Source organism: Chiroxiphia lanceolata, chromosome 2 (genome assembly GCF_009829145.1).
Source record: "Chiroxiphia lanceolata isolate bChiLan1 chromosome 2, bChiLan1.pri, whole genome shotgun sequence".
In the NCBI taxonomy this organism is placed as follows: Eukaryota; Metazoa; Chordata; class Aves; order Passeriformes; family Pipridae; genus Chiroxiphia; species Chiroxiphia lanceolata.
The window spans coordinates 30,291,550-30,315,872 of NC_045638.1; the positions used below are offsets into that span (position 1 = coordinate 30,291,550).

At 38.9% G+C, this 24,323-nt stretch overlaps 2 protein-coding genes across 2 annotated transcripts in view; both read right to left on the minus strand.

Annotated features, from left to right (window-relative positions):
* SLC9A4 (solute carrier family 9 member A4) overlaps positions 1–7,441 on the minus strand; it is a 32,901-nt gene extending 25,460 nt beyond the window's left edge. Inside the window, exons 1-2 of the mRNA XM_032681013.1 lie at positions 7,086–7,441; positions 4,462–4,925 (exon numbers count right to left, since the gene is read on the minus strand). Of these exons, the coding sequence (XP_032536904.1) occupies positions 4,462–4,925; positions 7,086–7,338 (717 nt within the window). The 5' untranslated portion in view covers positions 7,339–7,441. The remainder of the gene's footprint in view (positions 1–4,461; positions 4,926–7,085) is intronic.
* Positions 7,442–9,269: 1,828 nt separating this feature from the next.
* Positions 9,270–24,323, minus strand: IL18RAP (interleukin 18 receptor accessory protein). The gene is given in 12 exon segments (XM_032681014.1): positions 9,270–9,388; positions 9,390–9,724; positions 10,371–10,541; positions 14,305–14,442; positions 15,333–15,487; positions 17,239–17,359; positions 17,522–17,590; positions 19,734–19,908; positions 21,157–21,331; positions 21,436–21,703; positions 22,730–22,861; positions 23,987–24,323. Coding segments are annotated over 12 exon segments (1,845 nt in total). The 5' UTR covers positions 24,033–24,323; the 3' UTR covers positions 9,270–9,328.

The following is a 24,323-nucleotide window of genomic DNA, read 5'->3' on the forward strand; positions in this document are numbered from 1 at the left end:
AAAGGAAAATAATGTCAGATTAGAAGAAAGGTTGAATTTACTGCAATTTATAATTTTTATATAATGTATTATATAATTGGGTCTGTAAAGATAATTTCTTTAATTTAGGGCAGAAAACTTTATCATACTTTTATTATCAATAATTTATTTTCTGTGGAAATTGGTGATGAAAATTTTCAGCACATTCCACTTCCACTTATCTTTTAGAAACTAATAGAAAGTTTCCATAGTAATAAGTGGTATAGTAATAAAAAGGTCCTAGAGGTTGTTGACAATTGGTTAATATTAAGTCCTGTCATGTCTGTTTACAGTGAGTGTGTAACACATGAAAGTCACCTTTCCGTTTTCAAGAGAATTTGGGAAACAACTAAAGACACCAGCTCTCCAAAGCTGTTCCATCAAAGCATTAGTTCAAAAACAAAAAGTAGACCAATATAATTTGCATTTTATGGTTTTCTCTGGTCTTTCTTCTTCATTTAGTTAATTCCAGAAGGTTATTAAGAAGATTAAAGCAGGTGTTTGCAGGTAGAAGAGTCAAGTTCATTAGGATAATAATTACTCCCCAGTTACTATCTAATCTTAAATTGCTGCTGGGGACATGTGACCTTGAGGCTGTCACACAGCCTGTTCTCCAGAAGGCTCATTGCTAATATTTCTGGGGGACAGACAAAGCAAAACAAAATATTTCATGTGAGAAAATACACAGAACCACTTTTTCCTAATGCCAGCGTATGAAATTTGACTGTTCAGTGGAAGATAATGAAAAGAGGGTTCATTCTCCTCAGTAAGCAAACCTCATTGAACCTACCATATAGCTTTTAATTACAGAATCTGTTTTCTCTCTGTATCCCCTTCTTGTAGACTTTAACCTATTCCTAAGATTTGTAGTTCTTTGTAAATGATACCAAGGCATGAATCTATGCTGACTTACGAATAAAGCAAGTTATCCTCAGCAAGTGACTTTGCAAGGTTTTTTTCCCCTTTCCTAGTTCCTGTAGTGTCTGTATGATTTAACTGAGTTGGCATCAAAATCATCATCATCGTCAAAATAGAAATTGTGGAAATATGACATAATTTCCATTTTTTTGCAACACACTTCTTGAGAATAAACTGTTTTGTATAACAATCTGCACTGTGTCATACAAGTAAGGCTCCATGTAAGTGCAGCTCAGCTAAGTTACACTGCAGTGTTTATGCAATGGAGTACTATCATTCTTTACATGGTAGGAAAGCCTGAATCAGCTTAGGATGCTTTTATTCACTCAAAAAGAAGGGGTGGATTGATATTTAGTGTCATTTAGCAACTCTGAGAATGTCTTTTTTGGAGAGAATGTTACTGTGTGGTGGTGTACCAATGGGCGGCTCTTAGCCAGGAAGAGGAAGAGAGAGCATGACATTGTCACCCACAGGGGACCCACCAGGGACTGCTCTGTGCTCCAGCTGTCTATATACAATTATTGCACATGCCATCCCCATCAGAAGCACTGGAAAAAAAATGTTCAAGTGACTGCCTTACCCACCAACACAGGCAGTCTTGGTAACTTTTTCTTACCACCCAGATGATTCTTAATGACCACTGTAGTTAGTTTTACTCTAAATACAGTGGATCAAGTTTAACATCAGTAGCAGAGACTATCTCCATCCTCCCTCCTAGCACCCATATATCCCAGTTGTGAAAGCCTTCCTCAGTGACACCAGATGGGCAAATTCAGATTCCCTCAAATAAAAAAATAATTTTACTTGGGTCTTCAACATGTATTAGATTAAACTGTTCTGCTGCATACAAAGAAGAAAGGGTGCCATAAGAGAATATAGTCACTTGCACTCTTTTTGCGTACAGCATGATATATAGATGTTCTCAGTGTTTCTAAAATCAAGCCTCAGAGATGAAGCAGTCAGGGAATATTCCATTTCCTGATGCATACATACGCTCAGCCCCTGTTGAGAAACAAAATGATATGTGTATATGCGGGAGCAGAGCTTCAGATGCCTGAAACATTTTGCAGCAAAATCAAGTTGCTCCACCTGTGTTCAGGTTTGAATAAGATCTGCACTGGATTTACCAACATCACTATTTCAAACAGGGCTTTGAAACTCCACTAATGTATGATATATGCTAGGACCAGTCCTGTTGCTGTCTGAGCTGTTCTGATGCGGTCAGAAACAACTGGGTGCAACTAACACGACTTGGAGCATTCTTGTTCCATCCACAGACATGGCCCTACTGAAGAGAATAGGAAAGAGTACCAATGGGTAAAAAGTGTAAATTATCCACTTTCTCTCTTTAAGTCAAAGGCATAACTTCTAGATCATAATTCTAATTCCACAGCCTGTTCTTTTGAGATTTTTTAAGACCAGGATATTAAACTAAATATAGGAGACACCTGTTGTTGCCTCAAATGTCATACACAAGTTCAACAAAATTCATACCAGTTTTTCCTGCTGGAGAAAAAATGTTCTAGCTGATAAGCATACTGGAGAGAACCAGGGCATATTTGTAATTAAACAATAAAAAAAAATGTATGCTTAATATATCTTGGAGATATTATCTTTTTTAAACACATAGAGTTAAATGAAACGGTTATGAGAGAAAGAGAAGGAAATGGTGAGATAAGACACCTGAGATAAATAGTTTTAGAGTCGTTAAAGCAAGTGGGATATCAGAGAGAAGAAAGCCACCTATTGGACTCCATTCAGGTGACAAATACTTCAGTCTTCTCAAGCATGAAGACAGGTAGAGATTTTGAAAACTAAAATGCCCAGAAAATGGATGAGCGGCAGTTGATGCAGAGACGCAATAGCAGGAGCTGACAAACTGCTTGCAACACAGCTGCTGTGAGAAGAGCCCCAAAGATAAATGGGGGGGGCAGTGGGAACTCACAGTGTTGTAGCCAGCATACTACATGTACAGCCCTTTCATCTCTTTTACTAACACACCTGTTGAAGCTGAGGAGTGCCTAAATACCACTGTTTTAAAAGGCTTTCTGTCTTTCCACATTTATGCTGTAACAGGATCCTGTCTGCAAGCTCATTTAAATACCATCAGGAGTTGGACCCTGGACATAAATAACAGCTGCGAGAAAAGGCAATGCAGTGAGCCAGTCAAAAAAAACATGAAACAAGCTTTTTCAGAGTGAAGAAGAGGTATTAATTTTTTGAGGTTTGCAGTTGAAGGAACCAAGACAAGTGTAAGTGATAGATGCATCCTGGGTTTTTCTGTCACAACTATAGCACACAGACAGTTTGCATGTAAATGAAGTAACATTTGACCCTTAGTTCTACGTCAGCCTTACATCTCTGATTCACCAAGAGGAAGGATTTATGATCAATATGTTGTGGCTGCAAGAAATTACTTTGTTCTTTTTCCTTTCCTCATCACTCATAAACTACACTTCTCCCATGAAACCTTTCAGCAGTGAACTTTATACAGATTTTACAAGTCCAAGTTTTGCTGTACCTCATGTATAGCATTATCTGAATAGTTTTTATGTGTTTTAGATTCCTGTGATTTAAATTCTGTAAAGATCTTATCAAACGAAACTCCTTAATCTGCCATTAACTTGTAGCACAGGAGCAGTGCTGTTGGTTTCTGAGCAATAAATTTCCTGCTTGAAATTTCTTCCTTGAAAAATATGTGTGTTTTAAGTGTTCTTACCACTTCTGCTTTACAGCTAGAGTTTCAGATTGCTCCAATTTTAGCAAAACTAATGAGATATGGGGGGAAATATTAGCAAAAGAAGCTCTGTAAAAGCACTCTTTTCCTATTAAAAGAGAAACCCAACAACAAACAACAAAGAAACCCCAACCAAACAAACAAAATCTCTCTTATTCTGGAAGCATTGTCTCTGGATACTTGAGATAAGACTGCCAAAATAGGTGAGCATTTGTCAGATGTCATTTTTTTTACTGATAGAAACATAGTTATGCAATGTTATTAGTGACATTTAGAATTCCTCTCGAAGGTCTCTGGCTGGAGGATGAAGTGTGGCTTCCAGAGGTTGTCCACATTTGATTTCTCTTTTTTTTCAGAAGGCTCTCTCAGGCATATGACAAAGCAGGGGCTCCCATATTTCTACCCCTGCTTCCTTCAGTTTCTAAGCAGTACAATTTTCTATTTATTTCCTTGCATATTGCCAAGAACATTATCCTATCCTATCCAAGAACACTGATCCTACCGGGGATATCAGCTGTAGCTCACCTATTCATTTCAGTGAATGCAAGAGCAAGATGAGTTCTCATGTGTATGTATATACTTCCCTCTTCCAGCAGCTCTAAAATACATGCTTTTGAAAGAGTTAATATAAGATGTAATTAAAATCTCTTGTGGGTAATCGAGTGGAGTATCTATAAAATAAATAATGTATCTAGAATCTCCTTAAAGCTGCAGTTGTCCTGTGCCCAAAAACCCTACAAGCCACAAGAGCCCAAAGAAGGGAAGACAAGGAGTGGAAAGAAACTCACCACAGTTATGCCATCATTTAGCAATGACTCTCCAAAGATCATCATGTAAAGCTGCTCATTAACAGAGGCTTCTTCAAAAACTACCAGCGCTGCCACAGGATCCACTGCTGAAATCATACTGCCAAAGAGCAGATTCTGCAGCAGGTTCAGGTCGGTCAGGCCGAAGGCTTTGATCTGGCAGACTCCATAGAGGGAGAGGCCAATCCCAAATGAGTTTAGCAGAGATCCCAGAACAGACCACCACAGAATGGACCCAAAGTTTTCAAAAAATGGGCGAGTTGGCATGAAATAACCCTCCTCCAGGACAATGGGTGGAAGGAGATACAAAAAGTAAATACTTGAGTTCATCACTGGTGGAGATTTGTGATGCGAAGCAAAGATGATTGCTCCTACCAGTGCTCCAATGGCAATCAGGATGCAGCTTTCAGGCATGAGTCTTGGTAATCGGTGATAGATATGAAAACCTTGAATAAAACATTAGGATATTATTCAAGTTTAAATCAACCTGTTGTCAGAGAGATGTTTTGCCGTGTTTGAATACTTTGTCTTCAGGCAGCTTTTGTTCTTGGGATTATGAATGTAAAACCAGGCAGCACTGTTCCCCTTGAAACTAAACATTCCCAGACTTGTATCATTAGAGCAGGGCAAGAGTTTGGCCATGAATCTCTTCTCTTCCTGCTTCCCAGCTTTTGATTTTTAAGCAGGCATGCCTGAACCTAAGCTCCACTTCTGGGAAGGCAGAAACTTCTTTGAAAAGATTCTCCGCAATTTGGAAAGAAATATTCTTCAAGAATCCTTAATGCCCAACTGCTATTAGGTTGTCTACTCACTATACCAGGAACTGTGTAATCATATTGTGAATTAAAGGTATCTCTACTAGAAATGTGAGGAATTTTTCAGAATTTGCAATAATGAGAATGAGGCAGACTAAGAAACCTTTAAATCCAATGTCTCTTCTCTATGACTGAGGGCAGGTCAGCCTTCATCTTGTAACTCTAGAATGTAATGCCATGAGTGTATTTCTGTGACCCTTGAATTACCGATCTTCAAAAGTAAAGGAACAGAAAAATATTTTTATGAAATTTTCAATAATATATTTAGGACACCATTTTTTATTTTTTTTACCAAAAGAAATGTTAAGATCATAACTTGACTCATCTCCCTTTTAATTATCATGCTCAAGTCTTCTGTCAGTTTTACAGAATAAGGGGATTGTTTTGCCTTTCAAGATCTCTAAAGTGTTTCCCAACCTGAAATATTGAAATCCACAAAGATAATACCTGAATAAAACACTGAAAAAGTTTAACAGCTTGAAAATCTTTTTCTCTGGGTAACCAGATTATTCAGACTAACTCTTTCTTCCAAGTATATTTGAAATCACCAGCTCCACACTTTTCATCAAAAATAATATTATTTGAAAATTCTCAGTAGAGGGAACAGGTTCACTTGGAAGGCATCACACAGTTCTTCTAAAGTATCTATTTCTTGCTCAAAACAAGAATATTGAGTAGATGTGCCATATGGCAAGTCCTGTGCTTTTATGGATGATGAATAAAGAAATTGGTCAATATGCTTACTGCTAACACACTCTGCTGATGCCATAACAACAAATTTTATTTGAGAAAATTTTGATTATTGTGCTAGCAGTGAAGACGTTTATAGGAATTGGATTGAGATCATCAGCTATAATAAAACTGGCAAATCATGGTCAGTGGTAATGACTTCTGTCAGCTGGGTGACTATGATATGAAAAATGTTTTTCTTCAGGCCACCTTCAGATAAATATCAGTCCCACCTACTAGCCTATTCTATAGTAATGTCTGAAAAACCCATGGAAAGATTAAAAAAAAAAAATTACATGTGTCAGTTCTTCATATTATTATCATCTTCTTCATTTATTTGACATTGCTGCATTAATTCTGAGTAGACAAAATAATTTGAGCCCAGCTGTGAAAATGCGTAAGACATGATGAGCCATTTGCTGTGTTAATTGCAGTCCCTACTGTTCAATGAGTTGTCTTGCTCCATTCAGATACCGACATGGAGCTATAATAGAAGATGGATGCATTGGTCTGTATTCAGAAGGTACCCACCCTACATCTCTGATGACCTAAACCCTCTTAGACTCTCAGTCTCTCTCCTCTGGTATTACTTCCTGAGCAACTTCAGAGTGCAAACATGTAAAACAAAGGCTCAGAGGGAAATGTTTCCTATTATTCACACAACAGGGGAATTCTTTCCACTTTTGTCCCCCAAATTCAATATGTTGAAATCTCAGTCTGGTGTAACTGATTTCTGCAGTGGTGTCAGGTTGCAAATTCTGGTATCTTGTGATGTATAAACACTAGAAAAAGGGATGGACAGCACTGTGTAGGGGAGCTGTGTTGCTACTCAATAACATAGACAACCCAAGAGACATAAGGTCATATGTTTACTTAAGTCAGCTGGAAGCATTCAGAGATGGAATATTGTTACTGCCATAGTAATGAACATACCTGTTCTTTTGAGGACAGAAGCTGTAAAATCAATCCCAACTACAAAAATGCATGGAAGGTACTTGGCTACGGGGTATATTTTTAACTTCTTGCCAAGGTAGGAGGACCCAAGACCCATTTTCTACTTACCTATTTTTGCAAGAGAGGCAAGGAGGATCCAAAGAGTAACTTCATAGGGAATTTGCACATAGTCATAGTCCACTGTGAAAACATGTAGCCTCGTATCTTGTGAAGAGTCAACAGTACCCCCAGGATCAGGTTCATGATGAGGCAAGAAGCTCTTGGGCTCATCCACATAAGCAGCAGCAGAACAGGCTATGAGACTCAACAGCAACAGCAACCAGTTCAAAAGCTTTGCATGTTCAAGTGCAGCAGAGCCCATGTCTGGGGCTGTGACTATTTTACGACAAATACAGAGTATAGAGAGTGCATGAAGGTGTGTAACACTCACTTCTGCTGATTCATGCTGCTCATAGCCACAGTCACTTCTTCCTCGGGGCTGTTTCATTTGCCTGTTAGAGGTCATTTTAAAAGCCCTAATGTGCCTGTCCTGTTCCTTGTGTTACAGACGGACCTGGAGTTTGCATGAAGATACCGGTTCAGCAGGTTCCTCTGACCCAGATAAACCTTGGCTACAGCAACGCCCTCTTGAGGAATAAAAAGCTCTTTCCAACCTCTTGAGGAATAAAAAGTTCTTTCCAACTACATTATTTATCCAGCCATCTTGATTTTTTTTCCCACTGTCAAAAATATATTAAAAAAAAAAGGCAAAAAGCTGCAATGCTCAGAGTTCAGGCAGCAAGTGCAGCACGAGCGAATAGCATCAGCTGGGAGAGATGCTTGGTGGCAGCTTGGGCAGCCAGGATAGCCTGCTTCATGCCTTCCTCTCTTGCCCTCGCTTCTCGTCTGCCTCCCCAGCACAACTGGAACCTCGGGCATCACACTTAGCACTGCTCACTGATCCCGTCGCAACTGGTAACAAAACTACTCGACGTGTAAATAAAGGGACTGTGGCAGGGCTCGCGGTAGGGACATCTGGTGGGGGACCACGCAAATTGCGTCCTTTTTCGGAAAGGGGTTCTCTCTCTTAAACGCGGGTTTAAACTTAACACATTTTATCAAGAGAAAGAAGAAGGTCTGGGTCACATCACATGCCTAAAACTGGATTTTGAGTTATCTTGTTTGGCCTTTGTTTTATTCATACCACCAAGGCACTTATTGGGCAGCCACATTATCCTCCTCCAACAAAACATTCAGCTTTATGGAACTTTTTTTAAAAAGGTCACCATCTTTTCTCCTCCACAGCACCACCAGTCCTTCCACTGAAATTTTTGAACCCAATACAAAATTAGGCAGATAATGCTCAGCCTGCTTGCAGAAGAGTTGTTCTCATTTTCAGTATACCGGTCTTGTTAACAGCAGTATTTCTTGAAATCCCTTTCCAAAAAGGAATCTGGAAGATGGGATATTCAATTAGCATTATAAAACAAGGATTTGTTAACTGGAAGGCCAAATGAAGTCAACAGAACAACAAATCAGTGGCTGTAGTACTCAGATTTTCTTAACACAGAGCACTGCTTTTCACTCATCTACAGCCATACACACAGACTGCAAGATTCCTCAAGAGTAAGTGTATGAACCCTGGAGAGTTGGCAGCCAGAGGATCGCAAGGGAAAGACTTTAGAATGCCTAGAAGTGTGCTATCTGTGACAACCAGGGCTTTGATTTACAACTGCAACACACCCATAATGCCAACAAGTTCAGCAGGCATTGAGTGACCAGCATCAGACAGGATAAGCAGTGTGCATGTGTCTATGAGTGTGAAATGTTTCCCAACTGGTAGGAATTCTTTCTCTCACTGCAGCAAGGATGGAGGTGCCTGGGATCAGCCCTGAGACAGCGATCCTTCTTTTCTGAATCCCTTAGGCATACCCAGTTGTAGCAGTCTCCCATGGTGTTTTCCTGGTGCTCCCACTGGAGGAGGTAACTCACTTAAAGAGTCTGAATTTTTCCCACTAGGCTGCATTGGAAAATTAAACTACAAGCTTCCTCTGGAGTTCCCTTTTTTTAATTATTTTCTACAAAAAAACTCTATAAAAACATTCCCAAAGGAGTACAGGGAAAGAAAATTTTATGTCTCAACATCAGAGCAAAGGAGTATAATAAATATAATAAAAATAGTAATAAAAGAAAAATTTATGAAAGATAGCTCAAATTTATGGTTGCATGCAGTGAAAGTTTTACTGTGGGGCTACAGCACTGTCACACTTCAGTCTTTCTTACTGTTTTGGAGTGAGCTATTGCTGACTGTAGTGAGAGTTCACAGTCGTCCGATGATGTAGAAAAAGTCTTTGACAATCATGTCACCATTCCTAAGCCCTTGTGAAATTTCTGCTATCAATATCCCAATCTGAATAACCTTTGGAATAAGCCCTTTAGGCTGCAATTTCCCAGCATCTTAGTAGTTTTCACTGGCATGTGGTAACGCATATATTTCCAGAACTTCTTGTCTGAAGGGGCAGAAATAAAAGACTTCCAGGTAACAACTGGTAAAATCCGAAGAGCTTTCTTCACTGCTGGAGGTAAAGTCTCTGGCTCTTGGAAAGCTTGGAACTTTATTAATACCAGTTTGATCCTTTTATCTTCCAATGCACAGTTCACTGCTGCCTGCAGTTCAAAGATGCTTGGTCCACTGACATAGGCTGGGCTCAAGATAATAATTACCCTTCTGCTTTGTTTAATAGCTGTTACAACTTCATCTGTGTATGCTGGAGAGAAAATGGTGATAGTTACTGCATTCTACAATGGAATTTTTATCTTATTAGTTCCTTTATGAACAGCTAAAACCCAGAAATAAGGAAAGCCAAGAATTGGAATGCTGACCAATCACATAATCTCTAGAAATGTGTTTGCTACCAGAGGGTACCATGGCTGTTTTTACATAGCCTTGAGAACACAACTTTCTGCTCAGGAGATGAAGGGCACAGCTGAGACCTCAACACACTTTGTTGCTACTCAAACAGGGTCTCAAGGGACACTTGGACTTGTCTTTGTCTCTCCCAAGAACAGGAACCCACAGCTTTCTAATTACTGCAGGTAGCATAGACTAAAGTTGCACAGAAAGTAACTACTGAAATATCTGGGGTCTTCTTTCCAGGGAGTAGAGTCTGCTTGCAAATAAATTCTTGGATAAGAGGCTTTGTCTCAGCCTAGTAACTCCCAGTGATCACACTCAAATGTATGTATGCCTCAGGCACAGGGATCAGATATAAAGAACAAAACGTTATGAGATTTGAGCATAAACTCCACTACTAAAATACACAATTTGTTGATCTGATGCATAAAGATTTTTTTGGAAAGTGAAACACAACTTTATAAAAACTGAAGAATTTCTACCATCCACAGGAACCTTACCTCCTCCTGGAAGAATATCTCTTTCAAGAATACATAACTTGTATCCATATTTATTTTCTAGCACATCTGGAAGAAGCTCCAGGGCAAATTTTTCCTCACTAATGAAAGTAGAGTCCCTTTCAGAAGAGTCTAGTTTTGCATAGGACACAAACGCATCAAATTCCTTGCCATCTAAAATAAATTAATAAAGAAATAACAGTGTATACATTGTATACATTAGCAAGTCTGGCTGAAGCATTCAGCTTCTTTCTTAATGCTCAGTTTCCATTTATATCTATTTAAGTAGGCACAACACAAAGCTAAAATTATAACCTGTTGATGGAATACAGCTATCCGTTTACCAAATCCTTGCTTGCTCTCATTGTCCTGCAAATTTTGTAGACATACTCTACCAAAGCAAAGGAGGAAGCTATAGATGCAAGGTAGTTTAAAGATCTGGCCCCTTCCATGCAAAATCCATGTGGTAGGGATTACCTGTCTTTTCTCTCATTTGCCCAAATGCTACTTCCAGAAATTTCTCATCAATGGCCAACCTTCTTTAAAAATATAATTAGTTTTAAAGTAACAATGTTCTTAAATATTAGCTGCTTGCAAAAGATTTTTATGTTTACTGTTATGTTTCTAAGTAGAGACACTGGTGTAAGGAGTAAAGCCTAATTCTTATCAAAGTATCAGTTCAGACACCAAGTACTGACCTGCAACTGAGCTTTGTTTAAGTTTCATTAAAAGAATGTTTGTAGAGTGCAGATGAAAAATATATAAAGAACTTTCCTTAGCTTTCAGTCACTCTGGTACCAATGTCCTGAGTTAGGCCCATTCTTAACTACAAGGCAAAAGCAATCATATCTCTTTGTTGAATAAAATTTGAACTACATCTGAGGGAGAAGGAACAAAAAAAAAAGGATTTCTGGTGAAAGCAAAAGGCACAGTGGACTCAGTACATTTTTCCCTATGTAGTTGCTTGAGGCCATTTAAGGTGTCCTAAGATTGATAGAACTGCCAAATTTGACAGGGAAAGTATTGGAGACTCAAGTCTTTTGGAATGACCGTACATCCTCAGGCAGCCCAAATTACATCGGACACCTATGACCAATTAGCTGAGTTGTATCATATGTCAATACAGGTAATAGAAACCAGAAAGAAATTCAGCAGTTTAGAGCAGGGTGCTGCTGCAGGGCAAGCTGAGAAGCTCTATAGATTTTACTGTATTGACTGCATCTTCACTGCTCAGGAACTGAGACATCTACCTCCAGCACAGACACCCAGGTGTTGAGTATCATGATCCACATGCCTTCATGTTAACCTCCTGATTCCTATCCCTACATGTAAGATTAGGATCACAAACAAGAGCTAGAGCCACCAAGTTGCCACAGAATCTAGAAGAGTTCATATGGAAAGGAAACACACAGAAAACTAATGACATGGATGAGCTGGGGTGGGACACCTACATTCAGAACCAGCACATAGCAGAAAATATGTCATCAAGACAAAACATAGGTGTGCAGATTAGGTTTGGATGCCAGTGATGTGATCAGGCAACATGTTGCATCTCTGTTCCTCCCCTCTGCTCCTGGCCACACACTTTCAACCACTTCCTTCTACTGTAGTAGCTCTTGTGGTAACAGAGGAAACCGATTCACTTTGCTGGCTACTCACTGTCTTTTATTGAGTTATTTTTCTGCCAATCTGAGCCAATTTAAGCCCACAAGAGTGAATCACTAGCAGCAGGCACACAGGACTAGTGTGGGAATTGAAGGTGGTGCAGAGGGTCACTAGATTTATTTAGCTGAACATCAATTCAGCTGCACCCTAAATCAAAGCTTCTTTGAAAACAGTTTTAAAATGGCAATAAATTGCACTACAAGCCAGCTATTCCTCATTTCACCCATAGAGGTCACTGTGATTTTATTAGACAACAACCATTAGCGAACACATTCCTTTATAATATTACTATTACAATAGCAAGTTAAAACCAAATACACAGTAAGCACCACTGGGACTTTTTTTTTTAACCCCATAATTGTACAAGACAGTTACAAGCTGAGGAACTTCTGGTACAAACATTTAAGATCCTCAAAGTGTAGGAAATGAAGAATACCCGACTAAAGCAAAGTGACTGTATGCATGATCTATAAATGTTAGTATCAAAGCTCCTGCATTATTTCTTTCTTCTTGTGGAAGAAGGCAGGGGGTTTGTATCTTAACAGGATAAGGAGGAAGCCCAAGGGTTAGAGAGGCATGAGAAAAAATGTGACCTTGCTGAAGTCTTCAACCATCAAATGAGAGGGTACAAAGATGATGGAGACAGTAGTAGGTGAGAAGGCAACAGACACAAGTTGCAGCAAGGAAAGTTCTCATTAGAGGTTAGTGAAAAAGTTTGCAGTGTGACAGTGGTCAAACATTGGAGCACATTCTCCGAAGAGGTTGTGCTTTCTCTGTCCACAAGATCCTGTACAACCTGGTCTAGGATGGTTCTGCTTTGAGCAGGGTGTGGGATCAGATGACTCCCAGGGGTACCTTTCAACTTGGTAGGATTCTGCAGTTCTCTGATTCTGTGCTAAGGGAGGTGTGGGAGAAGAAATGATGGAAAGGAAGAAGCAGCAAAATCAAGTCATAACTGCTGCTTTGCTGCTCTATGAGCAAGCCCTTTCAGACCTCAGGTGACTTGATATGCATCCACATGAAGTGAGAACGACATAATCCTGCAGGTGAGAATACATTTATCCTTAGGCAGAAAACTACCTGGGTAAGCACAGTTGGTTTGCACACCTCATATAGACCCAACACTGCAAAATGGTGCTGTGTGCATGAGGTACATGAGGACAGGGACTGCCACTGTGGAACCCAAGTTCAATGCACAAGTCTTGGCATTTCTGCCTCTGTCCTACTGACACAGTGGGTGTGCTCTAAGGGGACTTTCCAGAGGTTCTTAAATCACTTGGTTACCAAATAGCGGGGAATTTTTGAGTGATTTCCCAAATCGCTTTTGCCAAGTGCTTTAGGGCTCACAAAAATGTTTTCCAAAAGGGCAGTTAATTGTCTAATTGTGTATGTATTTATAGGTACCTACATACAGTTATTTCACACTCACATATAAGCTACATATTCATATGCAAACACAAAAGCAGACTCAGACACCTCTATCTCAAGCTGCATCAAGATGTGAGAATTTTTAGAATTGGGCACAAACTATCAGAATTTAGTTTTTGGGCACAAAATATCAGAATTCTTTCAACTCTTGTAAGAAAATTATAGGTTAAATTCTTGGAAGCAGTCATAGTCATAATAATTTCTGATACATTGTTACACTCTCTACTGTTTCAAAGGTCCGTTTTAGCTGAGATGATGGAGCAATGCTACTACAGAGACTTGAAATATCGAAAGCTAATGACTCTGGTGTAAATGTCAAGACTGTTTCCAAAACTTTTAAAAAGGAATATGAATTTCCCAAACATACACTTCTCCGTTGGTGCCCTATATCATCTTATTTCTCTCTTTTGTTTATTCTTCTGAGAAATCTTTTGCTTTAAAGTGAAAAAAATCAGTAGACTTTGGAGTCCTTTACTTTGTTATGCAAGGACATTTCATTCTTGTCCACAGGTGCTGTTGAACATTTTGGGAGAATGATGTTAAAATGTTAGAAATGTTAAATTATTACCTGCAAATGGACTGACAAAAGTCAACTTCCTACTCTAATTTTCCATGGGTAAATTAGGGTAAAAGGCTAACCGTGACATTTCAGTTGGTGTTAGATATTTCCTTCACACTACCTAGCTTTTTTCATCTGCATTCACTGAGCAAATTACTAGGTTGAGTCAAAGAGAGCAGGGTCATTAAGAGAACTTAATTAAATGAGTAATTCATACCAGATTATCCCACATGGCAAAGGCAGTAGAAAAACTGGAGAAAATTAATATTACACAAAGTTTCTTACCTCCTGAACTTTTGTTGTGGGCCAGATAACTTCGGTACATCAGCACTATTTCAATCCAGTGCTGATAAATAAAGGCAGTGCACAAAACAAATGCAAATAGAGTAGAAACAGCACTGCATAGTACATATAAGAACAACACTGTAGAAAGAAAAGATTCTATCATAACTCATGCTTCCCAAAATAATATTGACACTTATATAAAAAACTCAGTCCAGAAATGGGGGCAAACCATTTCTGGACACAGAACACAATCTTCATTCTTACTCAACTGGCAAAATTTAGGGAAGTCAGGATTTCATAGGTAGCTGCAAACTTTAACATAGAGTTTCAGTCTACTATCAGGTATCTCTTTTTGAATGTCATCTCTTTGGTGGTATGAAAAGCCAATCTATGATAGTAGGCACAAAGAACACAGTCTCTGGTATACTCAGTAGTGCTGAAAGTAGTCATCGCCTGAGATGGAAAAGTCACATCAGAACTGATATAGCTGCACACAATGCCCTACTGGCAGCTTCCTGTACCACCCAATGATGAATCTCCACTGTGAACTATGGTTCAACAGTTTAATTTCCACACTGATTCTGGTTTTGACCTTGAAAGGCTTGAAGGGCTGCCACATTCATATCAGTTATGGTAACTTAACAGAAACATGCTGCTAACAACTGGGAAAACAAACAGAAATGTCCTAAGAAAATCGAGGAATACTGTTGCTTTCAGCGGCCTCCTTGCTTCAGTTTAGTAGATTGTCTTTTAATGTTCAGAGATGCTACTCTCCTCTTCTTCCTCCCAGTTACTCTCCAGCTTCCACTTGGCTCACCTGCCTGCACTAAGTCCCCAGATAACCTTGTCCTTTTGAGTAGTCCTCATAATACTGTGTCTTTCAAGACATCTGACAAATCAAACTTTTCCCATCCAGCTTCAACTTCTGCTACTAGCTAAAAAGCCATTGTCAAGGTGGAATGAATTTGTAGCAGTAGAGTAAATCAAAATGTCTTCAGGGGCAAATAGTCACCAATTGATAGTTTTACCTCTCTGCTTTCTTTTCAGCTGAATCACAGCAGTGGCATTCCCCACTGAATTCTCAGCAAAGCACGTGAAGTTGCTTCTGAGGTCCTTTTCAGTAACTTCTTTCAGCGTTGCAACATGAAGAAGTGTGTGCCCCTTCAAACCTTTTGGATAAACACTAGAGAGAAAAAATTGTGTGTTTTCATGATACCTTTGCTGTTCATTCACACAGTCTTCAAACATCTTACATAAAAAAAGAGGAGCCTGCAACTTTTTAACATTCATCTTTTAATAGAACTTTTAATAACAATGCAATATTCTGGTTTGGAACTTCCATTTGGTTTATATATCATAAGGAAAATACTAACATCAAGGGCCTGAAGACTGAAAGGTTTATTCTTAATTCATCAACTCAGCAAAATACTTACCATTTGCCTAGTTTTCAATGTATAGTCCCCTTTGACTTCTACAAGATTATTTGTATTTTTCTAAGATGCAAAAAGTTCCCCCAGCAGAAATGCAGATAAATGAAACTTCAAAAAGTAGTCCCAAGAGAGAACTAGCTGGGCAAAAAGACTGAGCAGCACAGCCTCTTGCAAAGGGGTAAAAGGCCCAAGGACAGAATAGGCAAACAGAAGAAGATAGACGTAAGGGACAGAAGTATAGGAAATGAAGAGGTAACAGAGGAATCCCTTTGGGGTTGAGTGAAGGATGCGGATAACAGACTTATGTCTGCAATCACTCTAGAATGCCCAGGGTTTCTGAGTTTCAGCACTCCCCTTTGAAAGCCTCAAGTACAAGCATCTTTGGGTCATCCTAAAGGCACCTTACACCATGGCCCTGCAAAATGACAGCCTCCTATGGCCCCACCACTGGTAACTCAAGATATACAAGCATGAGCATGGGCAAGGATTCAATCTATACTGAAAGTCTGTTGGGAATGTTTAATTTATTTCTGTTTTTAAAAAATACACAAACAGAAATTTTACCCATGTAAAAAGCTAAAAACTTGTTAAGAAGAACATTACAGAGCTAAATATTCAAAAGTTAGGAAAATCCAATTTCCAATCTACCTCATGAGTGAGTTTGTGCATGCGTGTGTGTGATATCATAATTTGTTATTTTTTTTCCCCTATGACTCCTATTATGAACTTGATTTTAGCAGTGACAGCAGGTTTTTTGCTTCCCTCAGTGTACAGAAAAGCTTACCCATAAAGATGACTCAGGGCTATATGGTGAAAGACACGTTTGCCTATGTTACCTCCACTATATTGCTTGCCCAAGTTGAACACTGCATAAATGAACAAGAACAGGAAGGAAAGGGAAGCATGGTGACTACAGGGGTTGTCCCCAAGTCATAGAAAACCTTTTCCCCACATGTTTCTTCTCCGCAGGGTCTGGTTAATTCTTGCCAGGGAAGACTCCTAAAAGTCAGTGCCCTGAAATCCAGGGCTGCACGTCCTCAAACTGGGTCTGTAAACACTTCAGTGTTCACTCCTTTCAGTGTCCACAGTACTGTTTTATTGATCTGATTTATTCCCCACTCAGAGACAGCGTCCAAGGACAGACTGTGTGAATTGCTAGCAAGGCACAACAGAGACACTGTTTTCAAGAACACTTGAAAACAGCTGATGGCAGCACAGGCAACCAAGGACCACTCATGTTGAAGCTGTCCATAAGCTAATGCTTTAGAAAGAAGAGTTAAGATTGAACAGAATGTTTGCGTTCTTGATTTTATAGCCATCAATATGTGTTTCTGTATGTTACAGCATGTGTCTGTCTCATGCTCATGGACATACACATTACTAGGTTGAAGAACAGAGACTTCTGAGTTTCTTTCAAAAAAACATATTTAGTAAAGTTGTTGTAGAAGGATTTTTACAGTTGCTGGCAGTGGTAGTAATAAGACTACTGGGAGAGGTTTCTCACCTTGTTTCCTGATTCAATTTCTCATTTATATTTTCTTCATTGTTTCGTTTCCATGTTACTCTCATCGAAGAAACTGTTTCAAACCCAAACTGTACGCGGCATTCCAATTCAAGTGGCTTTCCTGGAATGAATTAACATAGGAAAACTATGTATGGAGGTCACCAGAATATTTTTCTGTTAACTAGTCTAGAAAGCAAAGCTGTTTTGCTTCATAAAGATTTATCTTTATCAATACCTAATTTAAACATGTTCTTTTGCTTTTAGATGAGGAATTGAAACTTACCAAGTTCTACTTCAAGGATCACAACACCACTGGGATACAAAAAGTTTGGTGGATGAATAGTGTTTTTTGCTGCAATTAACAGGAATATTATTAATAAGAATAAGTAGCTATTGTGAGTACAGAATACCAGAGAAAATACCTTACAATTTATTTTTTCAAATGTTAGGTGGAATTTAGACACCTAAATCCAAGAGGATGATTAACAGTTGTTGAGGTATCTGAGAGTACATAGATAAGGGAGTTTCGACCACAAAACTTATCCAGCTACTTACACACCTGCTATGTCAGTTACTCTGAGACATTGTCAACATATATGAGCTGAGGAGCTCAGCATACAGCCTGCACTCAAGATTATTTAGGATTCAGAAATTAGGACCCTCCCTTGCAAGACCACCTGAGGGATGTAAACCTCATCCCAGTTCCTTGCCAAACCTTTTTCCATGCCCAGTAAGCACACATAGAGTACATACACACCTCTTTAACAAGCACAGGTACTTGCACTAAAATAGCCATGTTGTTTTCAAATCACAGGCTGTCAAAGGGCACAGAGAATGACACCCACAGCTCATACAATAAAACCCGCAGCTCTGATATTCTAGGAAAGTCCCATACTAAAGGAAATGGGGCCACGTAACACTTTTTTTTCCACCAAGCCACAGCAGAGAAATGTATGCAAGGTTCCGGGGTAGTATATGTGTGTATGTCACCTTATAAGTGTTTTTCTGATTGTGCATGAAGTGAAGGAAAAGAACTGAGGACAGTGTGTCAGCTCGGGTTCAGCCAGATCAGAACAAAAGCAGAGCTACTTCATGGGTGCTTGGAAAATATTGTGGCAATATAGCCAGAAAGAAGAGTGAAAGAGCATCAGATACTGCAAGCCACCATGTAGAGCTCTCAAAAGTTGGTGAGACATGGTTTCCTGTCCTAATGGGATGTATACATTTTTTTCTTTGAATTCTTAGCACCAAATGCATAAAACATCTAATGCAAAAAATCACCTATTTCAGAGAAGTGCTATCCTCACTAGACCATAGAAACATGTTGCCTCACCAGACACCTTTCTCTTGCTACCTCAATCTTGTTTTCCCTTCCACAGAGTGGCCCACTTTCCACCAGGATTCTGAGAACCAGTCCTGTGCTGTTGCCATACAGAATCAGCAGTACTGGTTCCATACAATTCAGGATATAGAATAGATATATATACTTTCCTACGGGACCTGTGATTCACTGGAGTGACTGCAGTGTCTTACAGCACTCAACCATAGATATCTGGAAAAAAGCATAACCACATTTCTCCTTTAGCAAATCAAATAGTCTCCCTCAGTACTGATCTTGAGTTGCTAGCATGCTCCCTTGCACAGCATTGATGTAGTCCAAAAACACTGCCAAGGCAACATCTAAACTTCGCCTGAAGGCAACTGTTACAAAAAGGGTCACTGTGGTTTGAAAGAGAATATAAGGCCATGCCACATGGCTTGGAGAGTCCTAGCCAGTTTTATTTTGTAATGCATACAAAGCCTGGAAGAATGGATCATGCAGGCAGTGATGCCTTTCCCCAGATAGCACATGCAACAACAGCTTGTTAGACTGCTCACAGCTCTCGTGTTTGCTCTGCTGCTAAAAAATTAGGAATTGTGGAAGAGAAGCACTGATCCCACCAACCTCACCTTTCTTATCACTGTCAAGAGAAAAAAAATGAAGGTTTCATCCATGCCACAAGGAACTATTTTTTTACCTAACTCATACTTTCTCCCTCACTTCAGGGAGACAGGTAGGGTTGAGATACAGTGCTTTTGTGCACATTTTCAATGTAGGATTCGCACTGGTTCCTCTTAGTATGCAAATATGTTCCTAACACTCCTCATACAGTACATGGAGAACACTGGCACCAGTTGGTATTTCATAAATTCTACTCCCAGATCAAGAGATCTAAATCCTTTTTTAGATTTTATCCCCAATGGTAGGAACTACAATAAATCCAAGGCAGAGTTAGATCTTGAAAATTATGGCATTGTATGATACATGCTATTACTGAACCTTGAAGGTTCTAGTCAATGTCCCAAGATGTCCTCAGAATACTTGCATTTTAATGGTCCTGTAGCTAATTCAGATTATGGGTTTTTCAGAACAAGAGCCTGAACAAAAGACATAAATTAACATAACAGAGAAAACAGACTTTGAGTCATTTATTCTGAGTTATTATATTACTCACCAGTGACTTCTACTGTTACTGCTGTTCTCATTGTCCACTTCGTAGTGTTGTCATACAGAGAGTAATCACACACATATATTCCAGCATCTTTGTCATAGGTTGGATTCAAGTAGATTTCATTATGCTTCAGCTTTAGGCTTGGTCTGCTTTTCCTAAGTTTTATCTGATGACCATCCTAATGAAAAAAATTTCAAGGAATTAAAGTTCTTTTTTTATTGCTGTTGTTGCTGCTATTAAATTATATTTTAAATATACTTTGATATGATTACCATGGCAGTAGGGCTAAACCAAAGTCTTTTCAGTGAAGCTCAAAAAGGGATTTTTAGGAGTCTGACGACATTTTTCAGTTATACTAAAAAATATGTGAATACCATTGTCTTTTTAAAGATCAGTTAAAATTTATGGTTGCTGTGAGAAATGTGAAATCATAAAGCTAATCTCAATTAAACTCGTATTACTAAAGAGAAACAAAAAGGACAGCTTTTTCGATGGATTAAGTATATTTTATTTTGTAAAGAAATTATTTTGAAAGCATTTTCAAGTTCTTTATTTAGAAGTAAATCATGAGTTTGGATTGTCTGAGACTGAGAACACTGTCACTACTTTTAAAAGAATGAAAATGGACTATTTTTTGAAAAGCACCTCTATTTTTCATCTTAATATTATTTCACTGAGACCGTTAAGAATTTTCTTTAAATCAAGTTCCTGAAAAAAATCCATTAATACAAATGGGAAGAAGCCCCTTAACTTCAGTGGACTTCAGACCAAGATGAAGGTAAAGATATACATCCTTTAAAATTTGGAAGTAAATAAAGAGTAACTTGGACTAGATCATAATCCTGCTTGATAGAACAAATAATGTAAATAATACCAGGTAGTAAAATACACAATTGAAAATTTAGTCATTTTCCTTTGTTAATTTATACAGGTTTAGACTTTATATTACAATCCTTACAAACAGTAAATCAATAGTGTTTCAGTGGAATAGTGTTTCAATAAAAACAGGAGTCTTGGAAAGAACAATTTGAAGCATTAATCTTAAAAGAATTTAATTTCTAACAAAGATACTTTTTCTTTGGTATATTTGATATTTTCAGAATTTAAAATGTCAAAATGAACTTAAAATTTTAAATTTAAATCATATGTTAGTTTCGTAAAGAACCTATTCTGATTCTCAATTACTTCAGTTTCTTAGCTGAAGAGAAAACATTTCTTGGTTTCTGTTTCATGTGGCAAATTTCTTCAAAACTCTTACTTAAAAACTTGATATATAGCAATTCAAGATTTCACTTTTGGGTTGAATTTCTCAGGCTGCATTGCCTGTCAAAGTGCAGTTCAAGAACCTATGGGACATGAACATTAACTAGACCTAAAGCTCTACCTCCATTCAGCTTTTTTGAATGCTAAAGAGACTGAATCTTACCTTGTACCATTTTACATCCGGCTTTTTTATATGGCTGTAACATTTTGTCCCAGGACAGGTTATTGAATTCCCACTGCCAGCAAGCAGATATAGCATATTTGTGTCATAAGCTGAACATTTTGCTGCCTTCTTTGTTTGAACCTCCAAAACCATTTTAAGACATGGGATTTTTTCCCTGAGTGATGCAGGGGAAAAAAAAAAGTTAAACACTTAATACACAAACCAAAGCAAAACAATAATTCCCATATAGAAATATAAATCTTTTGCTCCATTACTTACCATATAGTACACATGTAGATTCCAGAAGCACTGTCCCTTACTGGTTTAAACCAAAGAGCATCCCCCTGGAGAGCCAAGTTAGAGCTTTCCTTGATAACCCTCAGTGTCTCTTCATCTTTCTGACGCCAGAACCACTTCACCTTATGTTGATTTGGAAGTGAGTTATTATAAATGTGGGTAGCATCTCTATCTGGTAAGGCACATTGTAGAACAAACTCCTCGCCATTAATTGCACGATACCATATTTGAGGTTCAACATGGGAACACCCTAAAAAGCAGAATAATAAGATATCAGTACCATCTGAGAGAATACATAGTCATGGTGAAAAAATAAAAATTAGGAATACTACATAAATAGAACTTTATCTTTTTTGTGTTAAATATGTTTTTATGTGGTCAGATGCTGGACAAATAGGAAATAGATTTCCTTAAACATGCAATTTGCCAGTGTTCTCAAAAGTTTATTCAAAGGTTTCCAAAGGTTTAATAGACCTTTTTTAAAAGTATCTGAAGATTTTTGCATGGCTGCTAACCTGTTAAACCTCAGCTCTGTAGAAAAGCAGATGCAGCGCTTCTAGATCTCCTCATATTAATGGAGAAGGGACTGAAATAAACCTGAAGAAGCATATCCTGCCCACTACATGCCCTATTCAGGTTGAGACTGACAAACGTTATTGTTTCACTGCTTTTAAATCCTTGCCTTCCTATGTTTTAGCAGCTCTCACTAAAATTAAACACTTTTTTGGATTCTGAAAGGCGTGGTCAGCCATCCTAATCCTCCTACTGCCACTCAGGCTGTGGTGACCCTTGAAAGTATGGTAGGATTTCATTCCAGCAGAAAAGAAGGCATGAAATCTATTCCTCACCAGCCCAATTGGGGACTCTTTGCAGTTTCAGCTTCTATCTGCAAAATGAGTTGGATGAAGCTTCTCCAGATAAAGGAGAAGAAGATTTTGATAGATCAGTGTTGTTCTGCTTTTTTCTTCCTTCTCCCCATTCCCTACCTCCCCAAGAGGCTTGGACCAGCTGCTGGATACTTCAAGGAGTCACAGAAGCAATTTATTTGTTCCATGTGGGTCTCAGAAATTCTCCTTTACATTTGTCCTTTTCATTAGGGAATTGAATTTTGAGTCATATTTAGAGTAAACTGTACTACCAACATTTTAAAAGCTTGCAGTGAGGCTATTTGTCTTGGACAGGAAAAATTCATAAAGGCAAGGAAAAACAAAGATTCCCTTTTCTCAGCTTTCAGAAAGCACCACAAACAACAAACATCACTGGAGCAGACTCTTACCTGGCAAGTTAATCTCTCTAACTTCTACCCCACTGACAAACAATGTTAGTATCCAGCACGAAGTGAGCATGATTTTCTTTATCAATTTTGGCTGATATTCTGAGACATTTTCTTTAAGAATCATCTTGCTTTCTGTAAAAGAGGAAAACATTTTTTTTTTTGTGGATAAGAGTCCAATAAAATAGATAGGTAATTCCACATTTTATTATGTACCTCTATAAAAATTAGTAGACACTATTTCCCGCATATTGTGTTTTTCAAAATTGGTGTTTGCGGCACTTTTCCTGCTCTTACTATTTCTCAGAAATGCAGGATAGATGATACTCAAGAATATGCAACAGTCTCTTTAAATACACCATCCATAGAGTTGCTTACAGATAGATTTCCAAGTCATGCCTACAGCAATGCAGAACTCCACACCTGGAGTGAAAATGCAGATCCTTCCTCCTTTCATAGGAATATGTTCTCTAAGATGAGAGGTAAGATACCAAATAACAACATCAGTCTTCATCTAATGACAGCTATCAGCAACAGACTGAGACAGGCATAAAATCCATAAAGATCTGTTGTATCTTGAAGGTCAATAGGCCCAGAGTGTGCTGACTGGATTTCTTTGGGATTAAACCAAATCTGAAGATGTGCTGCAGCTGCAAATAGGACTGAAGCAAAACTATGCAGGAGTAAAACTACTCAGAAGTAAAACCCTCAAAGCATGTACTGTGTGGATGTACATCTTTGATTCTAACTCTTTCACCCAAGAGACATGCTCCCACAGGGCTTTGTTACCAGATAGAATAAACATACCCTAGGATGTCCATTAGGGTTGGCAGAGCAACCTAAAACCCCCTTCTTCTCCTCCCTGACTTACCTGGGTGTGCAGCATCAGGCCTTGCTTTTGCACCACAATGCTGTGCTGCACTGCTTGAACGACCCTGAGACAGACAGAGTAACATCTACACCATCATAAGGTACCAGCTCTGTGGTGTGCCATCTGTAAGCTGAGACTGGGAACACCCAGGGGATTTGGAGCAGGTCCACAAAGCGCTCAGCTGCATCCAGACCTCTATGTGACAGTATCTTGTCCAAGGTGAAACCCCAAATCCTGTTGTATGAAGTGTTTCCCCTCTTCTAATAAGAGGTCTGATCTGCATCCCACAGCCTTCTCAGCCACAGGGCTAGAGCAAAGGCAGGCTGCCCAGCATGCATATTTCACAGCCATGGCTTAATCTGGGTATTTAGTAAGAACATATCCAACACCTGTGACTGACACGTCTGCAGTGTCTGATTCCGGAGTAAAGGTCATGTATTTTGCTGATGTTCACTTTGTGCAACTTCACATTGTGCAACTGAGACCACAAGAGGTCTTTTTCTTTCCTTTGGCCACAGAGTGACTCTGTATTTGCACTGCTGTCAGAAAGACACTGAGTCAACCCAAGGGAAAAACAGAAAAGGTTGGGCAAAGGCTACAGTCCCTTGACTGTTGGCACTTCATGCAAATCAGACACCACACATTACTGGCAGGCATCAAGAGAGCATCCAGTTCACACTGAGCTAGCTAGAGAGGTGATAGGAACTCCCACTTTGCAGTTTTTCA